We start from the raw sequence: 16041 nt of genomic DNA, 5'->3' as shown, positions 1-16041 counted from the left end.
AGACTGAGCCTCTGATTTGCCTGTGCAGCCATTGTAGTTATATGGCAAGTCCAGTTCAGTTTCTGGTCGATGGTAGCCCCTAATATTATTCCAGGTATTATTCCAACCAGCAAAGAGTTTTCCCTTGGATACCCACCAGTTCTAGGTTTGATAGTATACATGCTGTCAATTATGGCCTTCATGTCAAAGGCAGGCACCCTCATCCCATCTGTCCATGCTTAATTTAAGGCTCTAATGAGGTCAGGAGCTGAGTGGGCCTGGCGGAACCCAAACTGAATATCCGTGAGCAGGTTATTGCTGAATAAGTGCTGCTTCATGAGATTATTGATGACATCTTCCAGCACTTATGACTGAAAGTCGATGATGATGAGATGATAATTAGTTGAGTTAATTTATCTTGCTTTTTGTGTACAGGACATATCTGGGCAATTTTCCACATTGTCAGGTAGATGCTAGCATTGTTGCTTCACTCTAACAGTTTGGCCAGGTGTGTAGCAAGTTCTGTAACACATTCAGTACTACTGCCAGAATGTTGCGAGAGTCATAGATTTTGCAGATTCCAACTCCTTGCCATTTGTTGATATCACGTAGGGTGAATGGAACTGGCTCATGATCTGTAATGCCAGGGGCTTATGAGAGAGGGAAAGATGCATATCCACTCAGTACACGGCTGAAGATTATTTCCTTTTCTTTTCTAGTGAGTTGTCCACCACCATTCACGATAATGTTAGGCAGGTCTGCAGAGCTTAGATCTGATCTGTTGGTTATGGAATCGCTCAGCTCTATCACTTGCACCTTATGCTGCTTTGGCACACAATTTAGTCCTGTTTCATAGCTTCACCAGGTTGACACCTCATTTTAAGTATGTCTGGTGACACTCCTGACTATCTCTGCACTCTTCTTTGAGCCAGGGTTGATCTCCTGGCTTGATGGTAACAGTAAAGTCGGGGGTACGTAGGCCATGAAGTCGTAGATTATGTTGGAGTATAAACTAACTACTGCTAGCGACCCATAGCACCTCCTGGACGTCAGTCTTGAGTTGCTAGGTCAGCTGCAAGTCTATTCTATTTAGCATAGTTATACTGCCACACAGACACACCTAGAGGTGAAGAGGGAACTTTTTCTCCAAGAAGGACTGGGGCATAGTCGGCCTTACTAATATTGTCATGAGAAAGATGCACTGGTGGCTGGTAGATCAGTGAGAAGGAGGTCAAATATGTTCTCCACTTTGTTTAATCCCCCACATCTGCTGCAGTTCTAGGCTAGCACCTGTGACCTTTAGGACTCAACCAGCTTGGTCAGCGTTGGTGCTGTCAAGCCACTCTTGCTGGATGACATTGAAGTCGACCATCCAGAGTACATTTTGCACCCATATCACGTTCAACATGGAGGACTGCTGATTTATCAGCTGAAAGGAGGCAGTATGTGATAATCATTAAGTGTCCTTGCTCACGTATGACCTGATGCCTTAAGAGTTCATGGGGTTTAGAGTTAATGCTGAGGATTCCTAAGGCAATTCCTTCCTGACTGTGCCACTGTGCCACCACCTCTGCTGGTGCTGCTCAGTGATACAGGTCATATCCAGGGAATATGATAGTATGATCTGGGAGATTTTCTACAAGGTATGATTCCACGAGTATGACTATGTCAGGACATTTTTTGAATAATGTGTGAGCTCTTCCAAATTTGGAACTAGTTTCCAAATGTTAGTAAAGAGTACTTTGTAAGGTTGGCAGTGCTGCATTTGCTGTTGTGACTTCCAGTGCTTTAGTTAATGCCAGGTGGCCCTTCCATCCAAGCTAAGCCATTTCAGAGGGCTGCTAAGAATTGACCATATTGTGTGGATTTAGAGTCACATATAGGCCAGACCAAGCAAAGATTTCTGAAGAAGGGTCTAGGCCCAAAATGTCAGCCTTCCTGCTCCTCTGATGCTGCTTGGCCTGCTGTGTTCATCCAGCTCTACACCTTGTTACCTCTTTATCAAAGGTTTTCTTTCCTTTATTCATTCACAGGATGAGGACATCACTGGTTAGATCAGCATTTATTGTCCATCCTTGATTGCACAGAGGGCAGTTAAGAGTCAACTACATTGTTGTGGGTCTGAAGTCACATGTAGACCAGACCAAGTAAGGATGATAGATTTCCTTCCCTAAAAAGGTTGTTAGGGCACCAGATGAGTTTTTCCTGACAAACAATGGATTCATGGTCAACATTAGATTCTTAATTCCAGGTTTTTTTTTAATATATTGAAATCAAATTCTACCACATGCCATGGCAGATTTGAACTTGGGTCCCTGAACACTTTTTTCTTTATTCATTCACAGAATGAGGGCATTGCTGGCTAGGCAGTATTTTATTACCCATCCCTAATTGCCCAGAGGGCAGTTAAGAGTCAACCACATTGCTGTGGGTCTGGAGTCACATGCAGGCCAAACCAGGTAGGATGGCGGTTTCCTGCCCTAAAGGACATTAGTGAACCAGATGAGTTTTTCCGACAATCTACAATGGATTCACAGTCACCATCAGATTGTTAATTCCAGATATTTATTGAATTCAAATTCCACCTTCTGCCATGGCAGGATTCTAACCCAGGTCCCCAGAACATTATCTGGGTCTCTGGATTAACAGTCCAGTGGTAATTTCACAAAGACCACTGCCTCCCCCAATTAGCAAATTTCTTAGTGAAAACAATAGTTTCATGACTTTAAATTCCAGATTTTTTATTTTGAATTCAACTTCTACCATCTGCCATGGATTCAAATCTAGATCCCCAGGTTATTACTTGTGTCTTCGAGTTTCTAGGCTGTTGCCACAGTTTACGTTTTAAGCCATACTGTATTCCAGCTACTTGATACCTTATGGAAGGTTGGAGGTCTCTACAATCCCAATATATTAATTCAGGATGATGCATTTCATCTTTAATTAAAATATAACTAAAAGGTTATCTGTAGGATAACCAAAAATTAGCCTTGAAAACAAAGGGAAACATTCTGCAATTTAAGTTAACATAATATGCAAAATAGAGATTTATTACCAAAATTTAAATTATCTGTTAGATTATAAATTAAAAAGGATCCTGCCATGTTATTTCTACACACAAATGCAATGGAAAGTACAAATAATCTTACCAATAGATTGCCATGGATCTGATGCTCCTGGACTGCTTGCTTCTCCCCATGGGTCATTTTTTTCTAGAGAAACAGGTCGAACAGATACTCCCCATACAATAGCTTTTTGTGTTGCTGTGGTTGGCAAGGGATCCATGAGGGTAACTGTGGATGCCTGTTATTTAATTGGGAGAAGGGAAAAAAAGAAATAAGTTATCTAAGAAAAAAGTACTATTAGAAAAGTCAGAGAGTGAAATATTAAGCAATTCTGACCGCTGATCTATTTAGGTTAATTCAAAGTACCTTTTCCATATTTTATGGATTACAAAATGGAGCACATTTTTAAGAATCGTTTCCTTCGTGTGCCTGTCATTTTATTTTACCCCCTCCAACTACAACTTCAGGTTATGTAATCGAAAGCCTTAGGACCGATTTTATCCCGATGAAAACGCAATTCATTTTCAGAGTTAAAATTGGGTCCTTACTGTCAGGACTGAAAATTTATGAACTTTTTTTTTGGAAGGATACAGACAGCAAAACAAAAAAAAAGAAACACACACACACTTCCCTCCTGGTATTTCTTCCCTGTACTGTTCACAATTACAAGAGTGGGCAGGCTAAATTTCTTCCGAAGTCACTTCCAAATTAAAATCAAATAAGAACGGAAAATATTAAAGAACAGAAACAGGCTATTGATCCCAATAAGTCATTGCCACTCTTTATGCTCCATTAGTATCCTCCACATTTCATTTAATCCATTTGGAATATCCTCTATTCTTTCTTCCTCACTTGCTTGCCCACATTCCCATTGAATGCATCCTATGTTATTCATCTTAATGTAACAGCAAGTCAACCACCTTTTGAGTGAAGGATCTCTCCCATCCTGATGGATTCCAGATTACATTCAGAAACAGCCGTCATAACTCTCACCTTTTTCTTCTTTGGAGCCGTGCTACCCACTACTACAGCTGAATTTCTGCGGCTCTCCTCCAAGGCCATCTGAAGTCGAAGATCATCACCACGGCGAAGACGATCCTCCTGATGAGGATTACAGTGCAAAATTATAAAGCATTCCCTTTATATGCAATAACACATCTACGAGGGTACATACTGACCGATGAATTAAGACTACCAAAGCACGACAGCAACTTTAGAATACACACAAATCTGCCTAAAGAGAAAGGATAGAGAATTAAGATTTCAAGACAATAATGGAGAGAGAAAAGGAAAAAATTAGAGCTGCCAGAAAACCATCTAAAAATATAAGCAGTCAATATCCAAATAATCTCCTGTTAAAACATATTGGATTGCGAGAACAATCTGCTTATACAAATTCAGCACAGCTGGCTACCAAAATTCTGAACTTGGTTGAATACATTTCTTTGCCAATTATCCCAACATGGAATGGATTCAAAGTCATGCTCTCAGTTATAAACCAAATACACTAACAAGTAAAAGTTGATCTGAGAATGAATGTCCACATCTTCTTCCAGAGGCGGTGTTTAGCATTTCACACACTGCTCTCTTTGGCAACAACTGAATACGATTTGTCTACCTAGGAAATTCCGTGTCACTGGTCATGGGTTCTGTGGGTCCTTATATGGCTGATGAGCCCAATTCAGGATCCGCATCTTTGACCACACATTTGGGGAGGTATTTCTGGCAGATGGAATTGGTCCTTAGCCTTGAAATTACTGCCATTCCTTTCTCTAGTTCCTTTTCCGTACTTCCTCTTACTGATGGAGCACAGAATTGTCTCCTTTTAACAGTGCAACTTTCACCAAGTTGGCTTCTTTTGAACGAGGTTTCCCACGTGTTAACATCTATGTTGCATTTCTTGATGGAAGCCTCAAGTGCTTTTGAAATGTTTCCTTGGTCCTCCTCTCATTCGAGTGCTTTCCTTGAGATGCACAAGGATGATATGCTTTAGCAGGTGGAACTCGGGCATCCTAAGCATATGGCCGCCCCAAAGGAGTTGGCTTGGATGATCATGGCCTCAAGGCTGGTGCTTTTGGCTGCTTCTAGGACACTGGCATCAGTGAAGGACAGACTTCTCTGGATAGGGCAGAAAAGGAACTTTGTTTGTCAGTCATTCTCTCTTGCATTTAATCCTTCTCTTCTCGAACTGGTCTTTGTCTTATTCAATTGAGCAAAATTGCTGTGACCAGTGCTTCTCTGAAACATGCAACTTTCCTGAAAATATTGAGAGCTTAAAAGCATTCAGAAACTCCATTTGATTGCACTGGAGAGGGTGCAGAGGAGATTTATCATGATGTTGCTTGGGCTGGAGAGTTTTATGGAAACAGACTGGAAAGACTAGGGTTGCTTTCTTTGGAGCAGAGGAGAATGAGGGAGGTCAAGATTGAAATATATAAAATTATGAGGGGCATAGTTAGGGAGAAACTTCTCCTCTTGGTGGAGGGATCAATCACCAGATGGCATTGATTTAAGGCAACAGGCAGGAGGTTTAGAGGAGATGTGAGGAAATATTTCTTCAATCCAGGTGTTGGTGGAAAATATGAAACCCACCACAAGGGTGGTCGAGGCAGAAACCCTCATACCACTTAAGTATTTAGATGTACACTTGCAATGCCAAGGCATACAAAGCTATGGGCGAAGTGTTAGAAAATTGAAAAGAATAGTTAGGGGTTTAGTTTTGACCAGTGCAGACTCAATGGGCCAAACGGCTTTTTTCATTGCTGTAGATTTTAATGACTCCACTGCTGGATTTTAATTCACCTTCAGAATTATTCAGCAAGTTTCTCACCCTACTGAAAACTACTTTATTCTAAACATGAGAAATGAACAATTCATCATTTGTTGCAACCTTTACTAACTGAAATTTTTGTTTCTAACTTCTACATTTGATGTATAGATTTATAATAACTGATTGCAGAGAGAAAATATATAGTTTTACCATTTGATTACTTGACCTGGAGAGTTCAAAATAACCGCAAAGTTCCATTTACCATGTTTTTTACATTTCAAAACAGTTTCACCACATTAAAATAGACAGGTTACTTTATTGTTTTACAAATTGTTGCTTAAAAATAGACACTTTTTGAAGCTGCCTTGCACTTATCAGGACAATTCATTATTATGCCAATGAAAAAAGGATATCAATACTTATACTACATGAAAGGAGTGCTGATTGACTGGAAAGTGGATTCTGACTGGTCGAGACATTCTCTGTGACAATGTAGCAGTTAATGATGATTGACAGTTAATTGCCAGAATTTAAATTCCAAAACAGGCAGATTGACTTGGATTTCTCAGGGCAAAGCTTTGACTGATGAATCAGCGAATGGATGTCACCCATTTTATTGAGTTGAAATGAGATAGTGTTCTTTGTTTTCAAAGTAAAGACTATGTTCTAACATATGCAATGCTCCAAGCATGCCATACTACAAGCCCAAGTGACGATCCTAAATTGCCTGTCAGTATAATTCTTTGCACATTCAAGATTATACGCAAATATTATCTGATTACAGAATCGCATGCAATGTTGGTTATTTTGTTGTAAGCTTTGCAAGTGCAAATGTTCAAAGAATTCCACATAGGCCTAGGCCAACAGTGCCTGGAAGTACAAAATTGTTGCGACTGTTTTTCTAAGGTTGTCAATTACAGGCATGTCCTAGGCATTATAATGAGGTCAAGCACTACTAAAATGTTATTAGTGTTACTTAAGACAATTCCTTTCATTGTTATCGTGTGTATATATCGGGTGCCCCTGAAAACCTTCAGCAAATGTACAAATTGGTTTGTGCTAATTAGGAATGCATAGGACAGGTAACTTTTTCAGTTTCCTTCACAGCAGTACTGATTGTTCATCTCTATTTGCCATCAGGATGGTAGTCACCTTCCAACTCCATTTTGATTTAGCCCCTTCCCACTCTCTATACCTCTCCTTCACCTTTGATGGCTTGCATTGCCCTTAAAAGGTTTTGCATGTAAACTATTCAATTATAAACACGGATGATTTACTGAAGGTGATTAATAGATGAAAAAATACCACAGGTGATTTGATGAGGGGAAAAAAAAATTATGTTCAGTCGTGTGTAACAGCACTTCTAGATATAAGAAGAGCTGGATTCTTTGATGGTTACTAAGTTTAAAAAGTACCACAGGTGACTTGGTGATGAAAAAAACTCAGTTGTGTGTAAGAGAATTTCTGGATAAGAGAAAAATGACACAGTCACCTCCTTGAACCACTTTAGTCCATTCATGTACATGTCGATACACTCACTATGCTGTTAAGAAAGAAGTTCCAGGATTCTGACCCAGTGTGACCTCTGGTAGAGACAAAGTGAACGTTTAAGCTGATTGATTTAGTACCAATAAACCAGCTGCTTTGTCATGAAGTGTATTCAGCTTGTAATAGCAGTTGGAAGAGCCACAATCATCCAGGCAAGTAGAATATTCCATCACACTTGTACCTTGTAGAATATTTCTGGGGAGTCAGGTACCTTCATTTGCAGTCAGAATATTTATGTGGCTCATCCAGTTAGGTTTCCGGACTCAGCGACGGTAATGCCACTGAATGTCGAGGACAGATGGTTAGGCTTTCTCTTAAAGGAGATAGCCATTATCTGGCATTTGTATGTAATTAATGTTATTTGTCACTTATCAGCCCAATTCTGAATTTCATCCAGGTCTTGTTGCATTTGGGCACAGACTACATCGTATCTCAGGACACTGGAATGGTACAGAACGCAATGCAATAATCAGAAAACATCCTGACTTCTGTCTCTTTGTGATAAAAGAATGACTTCCAACAACAACCATATTCCTTTATGTCAGGTAGTACTTCAACTGGTGGAGAGTTCTGCTCCTGTGACTTCAACTTTGCTAAGCCTCCTTGATGCCATTAGATGCCTCTTCAAGCACTGTCAATGACACCTTTCATCAGTTTTCTAATGATAAGAGAGCAGATTGATGAGACAGTAATTGTCTGGGTTAGATCTGTCTTGCCTCTTACTGGACCAGACATACCTGAGCAATTTTTCAGTTTATTAGATGCCAGTGTTGTAGCTGTACTGGAATGCTAAGTTAGGAGTATGGATAATTCTGGAGCACGATTCTTCAGTACTATGGCTGGTCCATTGCAAGGGTCCATGGCCTTTGTAGTACTCAGTGTTTTCAGCTGTTTTGATATCAATTGAAGTGAATCAAATTGGGTGAATGCTGGCAGCTGTGATTGAGGAGACCTCGACGGTGGCCGAGAAGGATCATCAACTCAACTATTCTGGCTGAATATGGCTGGAAATATTTTCACCTTGCCTTTTGCACTGAAATATTGGAGGACCCCAATAATCGATTAGAACAAGGGATATAATAATTACAAGCTAAAAGCAGCCATTATCAACTCCACTGGGATGTCACTAGCAGACTCTCATTTCCCTCCCCTCCCCTGTCAGCATGTCACAGGGAATGTTCCCTCCAGGACAGCTTGGTCCACACCTCCTCCAATGCCAACACCCTCCAATGCCAACACCCTCCAATGCCAACACCCTCCAATGCCAACTTCCCATTAAATTATAAGGTGCAACGCTTACCTGTTTACCTCCTCACTGTCCAAGTCTCTAAACATACCTACTAGGTGAAGCAGCAATTTACCTGCAATCAGTCTAGTCCCTGCATTCACTGCTCACAATGTGGTCTCTTCTACATTATGGAGGCAAACTGCAGGATAAGTGACAGTAATTGTTTTGGAAAACAATCTGTTGGCAAAAAAAAAAAAAAAAGGTTCCAGTTGCCTGCCACTTCAACACGCTAGTGTTGCCAGGCCAACATTTCTATGACGGGTTTGCTGCAATGCTCCAGTGACGTTCAGTGCAAACTGGAAGAACAGCACCTAATTTTCCACTTGCAGCCTTCGGGAATCAATACGGAGTTCAATAATTTTAGAACCTGAACACCAACTTTTACCCATCCCAAACCTCAGGCCCTTTATGACATGAACTGCTTCCAGTACAACCCACCGATCCATTTTCACCTACCTTGGGTGGTTATTAATAGCTCTTTTTTTCTGCCTAGCATACTATCATCCAACCTCCCGTCTGCCCAACTATCATTTTCTCTCTCTCAGCTCCATCTCCCCCTATCCGTTCACCATTTCTGCCCCCGATCCTTATCTACAGCACATATACCTTGAAAAGCGTGAGGTGATTCATTTTGGAAGGACAAACTTGAAAGCAGAATACAGGGTTAACAGAAAGATTCTTGGCAGTGTGGAGTTGCAGAGGGATCTTGGGGTTCATGTCCACAGTTCCCAGAAAGCTGCCACCCAGGTGGATAGAGTTGTTAAGGTGTATGGTGTGTTAGCTTTCATTAATAGAGGGACTGCGTTCAAAGAGCCGTGAAGTTATGCTCCAGCTGTACAAAAGTCTGGTTCAGCCACATCTGGAGTATTGTGTTCAGTTCTGGTCGCCTCATTACAGGATAGATGTGGAAACGTTGGAAAAGGTGCAGAGGAGATTTACCAGGATGTTGCCTGGAATGGAGGGAATGTTTTACAAGGAAAGATTGAGAGCTTTTCTCTTTAGAACGACGAAGGATGAGAGGGGACTTGATAGAGGTGTACAAAATGATCAGAGGTATAGATAGAGTGGACAGCCAGAGACTTTTTGCAAGGGTAGAGGTAGCTATTACGAGGGGGCATAGCTTTAAAGTGAGTGGAGGTAGATATAGGGGAGACGTCAGAGGTAGGTTCTTTACTCAGAGAGTGGTAGGGGTGTGGAATGCATCGCTGGAGAGGGTAGTGGAGTCAGCCTCATTAGGGGGATTTAAGCAGCTATTAGATAGGCATATGGATGATAGTATAAGGTAGGGATGGAGATTAGATAGAACGTAGGATTCGGGTAAAAGTTCGGCACAACATCGTGGGCTGAAGGGTCTGTACTGTGCTGTGCTGTACTGTTCTATGTTCTATACACCTTTTCCCAGCTATTATCAGTTCTGAGGAAGGGTTACTAGATTCAAAACATTAACTCTGCTTTTTCTCCACAGATGCTGCCAGACCTGCTGCGTTCCTCCAGAAATTCCTGTTTCTGTTGTTGATAATTAAGAGCTAATCGGGTTTAAATTGTTTGTCTAAATATGAGGAGCTAGTAGTCAATGGGTTGAGTGTTTCATGGGTGTAAGTAACTGAAATAATACGTTCACACAAGTGTGTGACTTTTTTTTTTAAAAATTAAAATTACAAAATTCTTTTAGAGTATAATATTGGTAGCAGAGGATGTTTGAGTCAAAATATAAAGTTTTGGGATAATTACTCACCTCTGTTTTCTGAAAATGAGCCTTACGACCAGTGTAAGAATTAAGTTACAATGTGGGCCTCATTTACTTAATTACCAAACAGGAAGCAAGAAATGGCCTTGACTTGCTTCGAAACAGCAAGACAAGTGCCAAGAAGCAAAAGGATTTTTCAGAATTGGAGCCTGGTCTTAACACAGATGAAGGTTTGGACAGATAGCCAACGTTCACGGATAAAATTTGTCAAAAAGATGATTTAACAACTGCATTTGAAGTGTGGTCAGATTTTCAAAAATTCAGACAGACTGAAGGTAGTACTTTAGCAGAGTACAGAAGGGAATTTAACAGGTTGTATGTGAGACTGCAGAAATTTGAATGGCAACTTCTTTATTCGTGCTGACATTTATATTTTTGGACTGTGCTGAAGTATCAGATATGGACTGACTTCTATTCTGACGATCATTAAATTTGTAGATAAACATACACTACTAGAACAAACATCAAAAGCAGGGAGAAAATCTCTCAGGAAAGCATTCCTTCCCAGCAGCATTCATAGCAGAAAGCGGGCTATCAGTGATATGACAGAAAACAAGGACATAATGTTAACTAACTGGTGAGAGCATCTAGATGCAAGCCATAATTAACAGTATGAAAAGAAAACTTGAAATAGAAATGACAATCTTAAAAGCAAAGAAAATTTGGAGTGTACAAAGAGGTGCCTATGGGACAAACAGCCTTATAAGGTAGGTGGATATGCATCAAAAAGACATCCCCAACAAGACATTTTAGGCTAAAGCAAGGCTTTAGTTGCATGAGGTTTAAGGAAAACTTGGGGATCAGGATACAAAAGTAGATTCAGCATTGACAGGAAACGCAATTTTGAAATTACTTTGGCTTCATGAACAACAAGTCCGTGGAAGTGTAGTTCAATTGATCTTAAAGCTGCATTTTTGCACTGAAGTCAGATTAGGAGTGATATGTTTCTTCATTCTCCAAAAGAGACACCAAATGCAGTTAGGTCACTCTAAGTTAATTAAATGTGTATGGCCCAAATTATGCCTCTAGTTTGGTGCTTCTTAGTAAGGTCTCTTACTAAAGTTGGTTTGTCTTTGGTTAAAAGCAGATCCTGCCATGTTTTATGGCATTAAGGCCAGCTTTCAGGTATCTTTGAGGCATGTAGATGATTTTTTTTGTGGTTGGGGGTTGGTGGGGGGGGAAAGGAGAGAAGTTGGGAAGTTAAAAATATTGTCATAAATGGCCTTAAAGCAGAACTTAAATTTGGAAGTCATGGCTTCTGAGGCTTTTAAGTACATTGGATTGGAAATCAGGCAGAATGGATCAAATAGCACTTTCATCAGCAATCTTGTTTGGAAAATGCTAGACCTATTGCTATTATACAAAATAGTGCTTCACAAAAAGATGCACTAACTTCCAAAACAGAAATGGAAGGATTGCAAAGTCTAATTGGACAGCTGAATTGGCTGGCACCCAAATAAGACCAGATTCCAGTTCTGAAACATTAGCATTCAGTACAACTATAAAAGATTCCAAGGCAGTAGATGCTATTCAGGCGAAAAAAAAAATGAAAAAAAAATTAGAAACTGAGCAATGTGTTTTGAAATTTCCATACTTGGGACATATCAGAAACAAATTAGATTTAAAAAAACTGGCTTGACAGTAGAAGACAGGATGATGGTGGAGGATGTTTGTGGACTGAAGGCCTGTGACAAGCAGTGTTTTGCAGGTATCGGTGCTAAGTCCATTTTTGTTTGTTATTAATATAAACAATTTGGATGAGAACTGAGGAGGCATGGTTACTAAGTTTGTGGATGGCACCATAATTGATGGTATGGTTGACAGTGAAGAAGGTTAGTTAAGATTACAAAGGAATCTCGATCAATTGAGCCACTGGGCTGAAGAGTGGCAGGTGGAGTTTAATTTGGATAAACGTGAAATATTGCATTTTGGTAAAACAAACAAGGGCAAAACTTATACAATTATTGATAAGGCTGTAGGTCGTTTTGTCGAACAAAGAGACATAGGGGTTCAGGTACATAATTTTTTGAAATTTGCATCACACAGGAAGACAGGGTGGTGAAGAAGGGGTTTAATCACACTTGCCTTCATTGCTCAGACCATTGCACATAGGAGTTGGGACATCATGTTGAGGTAGCACAGGATGTTGGTGAGGCCACTTTTGGAGTATTGTGCACAGTTCTGGTTGCCCAATTATTGGAAGTAATTATTAAAATTGAGGGGCTGGGACACTTTTTTCTGGGAACACCAGAGGTTGAGGAGTGACCTTATGGAAGTTTATAAAATCATGAGGGGCACAGATAAGGTGAAAGCAAAGGTCTTTTTCCCTACAGTAGGGGAGCTCCAAACTAGAGGGCATATTTTTAAGGTGAGAGGAGAAAGATTTAAAAGAGACACGAGGAGCAACTTTTTCCACAGAGGGTGGTTTGTACGTGGAAGTGGTAGATGAGGGTACAGTTACAACACTGAAAAGGCATTTGGACAGGAACATGAATAGAAAAGGTTTGAGGGGGTTTGGGCTAAATGCAGGCAAGTGGGACTAGTTTCGTTTGGGAAACTTGGTCGGCACGGATGAGTTGGACTTAAGGATCGGTTTCTGTGATGTACAACTTATGACGCTATGAAACTTGTTCTTCGTGATGTTTCTTATGCAAATCTCTTGTGACAGATTCTCAGGTGCAGTGTCTGGAAAAGGCAAGTAAATGATGCTTGGGAAGGCAAAAAGATCAGAAGATCTGGTGAACTGATAGATATGGTATTGTCCTCAGTGAAAATATCGCGATAAATTCTTTAAAGGACTGAGCAGCAATACTACTGAGCTGCTACCTCTATGGAGTCTGTTCTGCCAGAGACGTAGGCCACATCCAGAGATGACAATGAGGAGTCTAGGAAACTAGATGTGAAGTATGATGCATTGAACAAGTATATTTCAGGTTGTTACTTCATTGGTATATGGGTCAACTCTCCAATTTCAGTTGAAGTCCCCAGATGTTGGTAAGAAAGAATTTTCAGGGTCAACAAAGTGTGGTGTACCATTATTGTTCCTGTTCCTAGATTTATGTTGGATATTCTGTGCTATTTTATTACCTTTTGACAATACTGTAACAGTTTGCTACAAGTGAGTGCCTTGCTAGGTCTTTTAGAGGGCAGTTAAAAGCTAAATACATTTATGTGGGTTTGAACTCATTTGTGCTCCGACCAGATAAGAGAGGTAGATTTCCTTCCCAAAATGACATTGGTAAACTAAGTGGTTTTCATAACAATGCGATAGCTTCATGATCATCATTATTGAAAACTAGCTTCTAATTTCATAACTTTTAAGTGAAGTGAATAGAAATTGAGATGTTATGAGATTTGAATCCTCTTAAGGATTAGCCTAGATTAGTTTTAAGCACTGGATTAGTCCAGTAACAGTATAGCTACTGACCTCACAAAAAAAGTTTTAAGGCTCAAGAAACTTCTTTATATTGCTTACAATGGTTGGATTGATAAAAGCTTTAGCTCTGCAAAACCCCCTCATCGAACTCTCAGCATATAATGATGTTTGTATGATATGGTTAAAATGCAATGCTTTCCAACTTAATTATGATGCTCACCATGCTGCTTGTGAGGAGTTTCTGGTACCAAATTTCATTTACTGAGAGGTCAAATCTTTTCCAGTTTGTTATAATCAACTACTGATTATCCTCCTTGTGCAGAGTGAAAAGACGAAGGGCAAAGTTACCTTTTAGGAATTAGGGCCACTACTCAAAGATTAAATGCTTGGGGTTTAGCATTCCAACAGTCAACTCATTGCCCAAATTTTGCAGGTCTGCAGTATTCTAAAGTACTGATGATATATCTAGTCTGGCCCACTAAGGTAACTTGTGCAGCTAGCTGTCATCTGGGCTGGGATTTTTCACACTCAGTGTCAAGTAATCCTCCAAACCATTGTCCTAATAGTCAGCAGGGGAAACTTACCAAGTTGTAACAGCCAGAAACTAAGGAGAGTACAAAAAAGGATCTAAAATAAAAATCAAGAATCGCAAAGAAAATGTTACAAAAGATGAGGAGGAGCAGAACAAAGATAAAGTTGATAACTTTCCCTCTTTTGGACACCGTTGCATTAATGTAGTACATGCAATCATCTGAAACCAAGCCTCAGCACCTTTCTTATTTCATTTCAAAAAGCAAAGTTAGTTTATCTTCTCCTGAGATAATGCAAGGGTGTTCACCAAGTGTATTTTTTTTTTGTACAGTGGACTTAAAGTTAATCAACTGAACTCATCTATATCATTCTGTTTTGTGAAGTTTTAGAAGACAGATATATTTTGTAAAGTCTCCAGACTTTTGAACTTGAGAGATTTCTTTTTTAAAAAGAGTATCGCTTTAAAAATATACAAACTTGATATATCATGTTAGAGATATCAAAAGCAATTGCCTGGCGTAAACAGATCACGTAATCTGATTTTGATAAGTAACATACGAGGAAAATGGAGTCAAACTATTCATAAGTAGTGTACCTGTTCCGCTGCTTCTCTACTCATGGCTAAAGCCAACTGCAGCTGAAGTTCCTCTTCTCCACTGGTTTGTGGTCTAGCCTGTTCTAACTCTGATGAAGCTCGTGGAGAGGTTGCTAAAACAAAAAAAAAGGCACCCATTAAAACTGAAAAAGATCAAAAAGGTTAATCCAGGTTAATCCACTCCAATTTAGGAGTCACGAACTGCAGGTACTTACAATAATCAACAATATCCACTACAGATTTAATTGACTTCAACTGGATACTTCAAACGCTATTAGACCGATTAAAAATACATCCACTTTCAAGAAAGATAAACACATTTCACAAGTGTTGCTTAACTCTAACAGGTACATTTGAGCTTAAATGCATATTTACTTTCCATGCGCATTTGGGTTTGGATAGCAGCTTGACTGTTAAGTCTAGCATTGGCCATTGAAAAATGGAGTAAAGAATATGGAACATTTAATTTTTTTTACTCAATTTCTCAACAAGATTCCAGAATTTTGTTGGCATGGTCCAATATTTGCATTTTAAAATTGTTTACAAATATATTTGTGGAAATTTTAAATATACACTGGACAAACTTCTATCCAACTACAATCCATTTCCCCTCAAATTACTCTCGCACTCCATTACAAATGGAATTCTAAAGATCATAGCTTTAGAGATTATAGATGAACTGAGCAAAACACAACTGAACAAAATCTTAGTCCAAAAATTAGTAGTCCAAGTGATGAATAGGAAATAAGGAACACAAGCTCAACTCTTAACAGAACACTATAACCTGGTTCACCTCAAGCAAATAGCTGCATGGCAGGTTGCAATCATGGCAAAAGTGTTTATGACAAAATAATGACTTTGCTCTTCTCACTATCAAGTTGGAGAAAGTTGTATTGTGTTCTATAACATGTTGAGCAGCACAATTTGACAGGACGGACAAATTGACACGCAAAGTAATGGCTGAGATTTTAAAAATAAATCATCAGAAAATAACTCGCTCTTTTGCGAGATTTGATTTGTGAATGGCTGATCTTGTTTGACTTAATGTATTTGAATGTTTTAGTAAAATGACAAGAGGTGAAGAGAATACAATGTACGTTTGATTATATGGATTTCAGGAAAGCATTTGTAAAGTATCACAT

At 39.5% G+C, this 16041-nt stretch overlaps 1 protein-coding gene across 1 annotated transcript in view; it reads right to left on the bottom strand.

Annotated features, from left to right (window-relative positions):
* The window catches only part of LOC109933973 (epsin-2), a 33891-nt gene extending 18610 nt beyond the window's left edge, over positions 1-15281 (bottom strand). Inside the window, exons 1-4 of the mRNA XM_048609687.1 lie at positions 15275-15281; positions 14900-15012; positions 4038-4145; positions 3129-3282 (exon numbers count right to left, since the gene is read on the bottom strand). Of these exons, the coding sequence (XP_048465644.1) occupies positions 3129-3282; positions 4038-4145; positions 14900-15012; positions 15275-15281 (382 nt within the window). The remainder of the gene's footprint in view (positions 1-3128; positions 3283-4037; positions 4146-14899; positions 15013-15274) is intronic.
* Positions 15282-16041: the final 760 nt, after the last annotated feature.

The sequence above is a fragment of the Rhincodon typus genome, chromosome 21 (assembly GCF_021869965.1).
Source record: "Rhincodon typus isolate 14 chromosome 21, sRhiTyp1.1, whole genome shotgun sequence".
Taxonomy (NCBI): Eukaryota; Metazoa; Chordata; class Chondrichthyes; order Orectolobiformes; family Rhincodontidae; genus Rhincodon; species Rhincodon typus.
The sequence above is the reverse complement of the archived record's forward strand: the minus strand, read 5'-3'. Positions and strand labels throughout refer to the sequence as shown.